The following is a 4990-nucleotide window of genomic DNA, read 5'->3' as shown; positions in this document are numbered from 1 at the left end:
TGTGTGTGCAGTTGTGTGTATGTAAGTGTGTGTGCATGTAGGTGTGTGCGTGTCTCACCCAGCTCTGAGGTAGCGATCTCTGGGATGGAGATCCTCAGCATTCTTCCACAACTTAGTTCCTTCAGAGAGAATGTGCACAAATTAAACGTAAACACTTTCAGTTTAATGTAAAGCAAACCGTCCACAACTACAAGGAGCTGAATCTACACCATAAACCTTAAACCTTAACGCAGGAAATGAAGTGTTTGACGCTCAGCGTGAGTCCACAGAGCTCTTTATTAAAGGAACATGATTTATATCAGTTACTTGATATTATTTTCATTTCCCAAAGAAGTCATTTGAAGGAGCATTTCATCATTGAAGTAATAAGAGGAAAAACATTTCCAGAAACTTCATCACCATAAAATAAACATGTTTCTGTAGAATAATCACCATCGTTCATGATGTAGTAATATATATTGTTATGAGTGAACGCTCCACAGAGTATCTGTGTTGAAACATGAAACCGTGACTTTAAATGTCAGTTTCTCCTGCAGGTTTGGTCCGTCGTCGTCGTCATCGCTGATTAGAAAAAAGAAACTCTGATGAGACAATAAAGAGCCGACCTGCAGACAGACAGACAGACAACATGCAGACAGACAGACATCATGCAGACAGACAGACAGACATCATGCAGACAGACAGACATCATGCAGACAGACAACATGCAGACAGACAGACATCATGCAGACAGACAGACATCATGCAGACAGACAGACAACATGCAGACAGACAACATGCAGACAGACAGACATCATGCAGACAGACAGACATCATGCAGACAGACAGACATCATGCAGACAGACAGCCAGACAGAGAGACAGAATGCAGACAGACAGACAGACGGCTGCTTCTTCTGATTGGAAGCGTTCGTCACACATGATGTGTTCAAGGGCCGTTGGAAAGATGAAAATCTGACGATAATGACGTGTTGTTTTAAAGCTTCTGGCTGTGATAAACTGTAGTTTTGGAGGTTGTTTAAAGAAAACATGCTTCCCAATCCCGCCGGCGTGTTTCGGGGGTCAAAGGGTTAAACACATGCGTGTTTTGGACTGAAAGTGTGTTTTTTCAATCATTAATACACAGAACAAGCTTATAGATTGTGTATTTATATAAGGGAATTAGAGGAAAGATGAACACGTGGTCGCTTTTCATGTCAACACAAGCTGTATCTGTAGAGAGTGGAAGAGTCAGACACACTCACCAGAGTCACCCGGTTGCAGACGGGGTCCCTCAACGCATGGATGTACGGCGTGGTGGCATGTTGGAAGGTGTAATCCTCCAGAAACGAACCTTCGTGGTGCTTCAGGTTCGGCCCCCTGAGCTCCGACACCGGTGAAGGCATCGCGGCCTGAAGGAGACGAGAAGACGAGATTAATATTCTGATTATTTCAAGCAGCGACAATGGAAGTAATTACAAAACAGTAAAACCGAATGAAGCCTGTTGATGCCGACTGTGACAGATTGTGTTGCTCTGTGGAAGATCCAACAGTCACACAATGAGAGGAACGGATTAACCGATGGAGGCAGCAGAGCCAGCGTCGACGTCATTATGTTGTTCTTTATGTTCACACCTCTGGATATATATTGATATTTATACCGTACATAGTCGTTAAATGTTTGTGCTTACATCTGCTCCACTTCGATGTCCTTGCTTTTATATGTTGGTACGTTGAGAGCAACGTAAAAAAACGGAGTCAAATCCCTTGTATGCGTTCGTATACATGGCCAATAAAGCTGATATTGATTCTGATTATTGATTCGCTCACATCGCTGCTCTATGCTAACGGCCGAGCGTGAAGAGAAACACAGAGAAGAACCGAAGGAGTCGACCTTTAAATGAACTAACGTCGGCACAATCTCTTGCATTATTACACAAAAGGATCAACGCATAAAGAACAATATGAACCTCGTCCAGTCTCTGCAGGTGTCTGCTGCCAGCGTTAGCCGGTGTGCTAACTTTCTCCGCCGCTCTGCTGAGGTGAGACAGGTGGTTGGTCAGGCTGAAGGTGGGCGACAGGAGGCCGGGGACGAACACCTTACTGACCTGGAGGAGCAACACATAGAGTCACATCAGTAATCTACAGAGAGGGAAGAATCCCGATCGATCGATCGATCGATCGATTGATTGATTGATTGGTTGGTTGGTTGATTGATTGGTCCTTACCCTGGTGATTCCCGTGTAGAGAACCAGACTGCCACAGGCCTCCAGAACCAGCATGGCGTCGATATTCTGATGTCACAAACATGTTATTAAGTCACTTAGAACTAACTTATAATCTCTATTAAATGATCATTTCCTCAAACGCACAACTTGACATGTTTAAATTTGTTTGATTTGTCTGACCAGCTGTTCAAAACCCAAAGACAATATTCACATGTGACAAGCTAGAAGAAGAAGAGGAGGAAGAAGATCTCATGAAGATAAATGTTGTAACGTACCTGCAGAGGTTCTGCGTCTTTGGCAGCGACGGTTGTGACCGAAGTGAAGATGAGCTGAGACGTGTTGTTGCTCTCAATGAACTTCACACATCTGAGGAAACAACCAACGAGAGAGACAGAGTGAGGAGGAGCTCTGTGTCTGATGTGCACTGGGTTTGATACACCGTGTGTGAAGAAGAAGAAGAAGAAGAAGAACAACAACAACAACAACAACAACAACAACAAGAACAAGAAGAAGAAGAAGAAGAAGAAGAAGAAGAAGAAGAAGAAGAAGAAGAAGAAGAAGAAGAAGTAGTCAGCTGACCGGAGCTGTTGGTGAGACTCCACCAGGAAGCAGAGGTAGCGGTTCTCACAGAGGTCAGAGGTCAGAAACACTTTGGACGCCTGGCTGCTCATCTCCCTAAAAACACAAGAAGGTGAAGATTCATGTGAAACTGAGAATAATCTGGTTTTCCTTTACGATAATAAGCCAACGTGTTTTACTAGAATATCCTAAACGCTATGCAGCTAAAGATGACCTTTATAGCTTATACCTAAACCTTTAGACGCTAACACGGCTAAGCTAAGTAGCCTCATTACTGAACTCTCAGCACAAAGCTGTCGTGGGATTCGAACCTGTGGCAGCCGGCCGCCACCGTCTCGCTCCACAGCTGCTCCATGCAGAGGTCGGGTACGATGGGCTCCACCTCCGGAGCCACCGCGCTGTCGTTGACCGTGGTGTTGGGAGACGGCAGCAGGCCGTGGTGGTGCTGCTGGTGGTGGGACGGGCTGTGAAGAGACGTGTTGAAGCGAGAAGCTCCAGAGAAGGACGGGGCCGCCATGCCAGGAGAGTGGGCCCGACTGGGGGGGGGGGGGGAGGAAGAAGAAGAAGAAGAAGAAGAGAAAGAGGAGGAGGAGGAGGAAGAGGAGAAGAAAGAGGAAGAGGAGGAGAAGAAAGAGGAGGAGGAGGAAACACAGAGAGAGAAGATACATTTGCATGAATCATGAGCTGTTTAACTTCCTAACACGAGCTCTAAGAACATTATAATACTTCATTAAAACTACTGATAACAAGATGTTTTAATTTCCTTAACATTTAAATTGTGTGTTTTTATTTAAATCACCACTTTAGATGACTTAAACAAAGTAAAATAAATAGTTGATAATAAATATCTTTTATAGACTGAAGTGAGAGGAACAGAGTGAAAACTTTATTAGTTTGCAAATAAAAACAGGAAATAAATCACAATATGTCGTAATAATAATATCGTATCTGAAGTATTGTGATAAATCTGGTGGTTCTCCTCCAGTCAGCTGATCACGACTGTGATGACACAGATTAACGGAGCCTCTCCAACCTGAAGCCACTCTCACCTGAGGGCGGCCATGTTGGAAATACTCGGGGAGTGAGCGCGGGAGTGCAACCCCGGAGAAGACGTCATGATGCGGCTCTGGTGGCTGTGCAGAGCGCCGTAGTGCAGAGGAGAGCCGGCAGAGACGACACAACTAGGACGAGACGAGAACCGGGATTAATAAAGCTTTTATGATCTGATCTGGACCAACATCTCTCTACGAGTTACTCTCTCTGCTACCTTTGAATTCTCCTGGAAAAATAGAGGCAAAACTATATGAAAACATCATTTTACAAACTCTCCTTCATCCAGTCGTACATTCACCACTTCACAAACGCATGAATCTTCACTAAAACATCACGATTTATTCAGTGTATTTCGTGCTGTGGTGTTTCAGTGCAGTGAGCATACGACTGCATAAAAGAGACTTCACATCTTAGATAATTTAGACAAACGTGGACGTGTGGGGAGACTTCTATATAAATAACAAACAGAGGCTTTATATCTCGGTAGGATTGTTTTGCTTCCTTTTACTTCCGCTCATCAAGACTTTTCTCTGTTTTCTTCTTCATGAATTGAAGGATAGCACTTAGATACAAGACGGTCATTTTGGGGTGAAGTGTTCCTTTAAGAGTCACCAAACATCCCTCATATGAACTGATTCTTACCTTGTTCCGGTTGCCCCGCTGCCACCGGGGGAGTCCAGGCGGGAGATATTTCGGAGGTGGGAGGACAGCAAGCCCGACGCCATCAGACCCAACGGGGTGCCGACCGGATCCACCGAGCACCGCAGGACTGTAGAGCGCTCCTGATGGAGGTCAGAGGCTCCAGGTGAGGGACAGGTAGACAGGTGTGTGTGTGTGTGTGTGTGATGACTCACATCCTGTGTGACTCTGCGCAGGGCCCAGACCGAGTGTGTTCCCTGCACCGTGTCATAGGAGACGACCACAGAGGGCTGACAGTAGCTGAACACGATCTTCATGGAGGCGTCCGACACGTACTGGACACGAGAGCCTTCAAACAGACCTAGAACACACACACACACACACACACACACACACACACACACACACACACAGGTCAGAACCAGGCGGCAACCTCCGGTTCTTTAAAGTGAAGCCGATGCTTCAAGTGTTAAAGCTGCATCCTCTCTAGTGTCCACCAGGGGGCGACTCCTC

General features: G+C 45.6%; 1 protein-coding gene across 1 annotated transcript in view; it reads right to left on the bottom strand.

The window, feature by feature from the left end:
* The window catches only part of LOC116377956 (anaphase-promoting complex subunit 1-like), a gene marked incomplete at its 3' end in the record, with an annotated part of 8726 nt that extends 3892 nt beyond the window's left edge, over positions 1 to 4834 (bottom strand). Inside the window, exons 1-10 of the mRNA XM_031839725.1 lie at positions 4693 to 4834; positions 4481 to 4620; positions 3835 to 3966; positions 3097 to 3321; positions 2786 to 2881; positions 2482 to 2572; positions 2207 to 2272; positions 1949 to 2086; positions 1244 to 1390; positions 59 to 119 (exon numbers count right to left, since the gene is read on the bottom strand). Coding sequence (XP_031695585.1) covers positions 59 to 119; positions 1244 to 1390; positions 1949 to 2086; positions 2207 to 2272; positions 2482 to 2572; positions 2786 to 2881; positions 3097 to 3321; positions 3835 to 3966; positions 4481 to 4620; positions 4693 to 4794 — 1198 coding nt within the window. The remainder of the gene's footprint in view (positions 1 to 58; positions 120 to 1243; positions 1391 to 1948; positions 2087 to 2206; positions 2273 to 2481; positions 2573 to 2785; positions 2882 to 3096; positions 3322 to 3834; positions 3967 to 4480; positions 4621 to 4692) is intronic.
* Positions 4835 to 4990: the final 156 nt, after the last annotated feature.

Source organism: Anarrhichthys ocellatus, unplaced genomic scaffold (assembly GCF_004355925.1).
Source record: "Anarrhichthys ocellatus isolate YVR2014 unplaced genomic scaffold, GSC_Weel_1.0 scaffold1894, whole genome shotgun sequence".
Taxonomy (NCBI): Eukaryota; Metazoa; Chordata; class Actinopteri; order Perciformes; family Anarhichadidae; genus Anarrhichthys; species Anarrhichthys ocellatus.
This window is presented reverse-complemented; position numbering and strand designations above follow the sequence as displayed.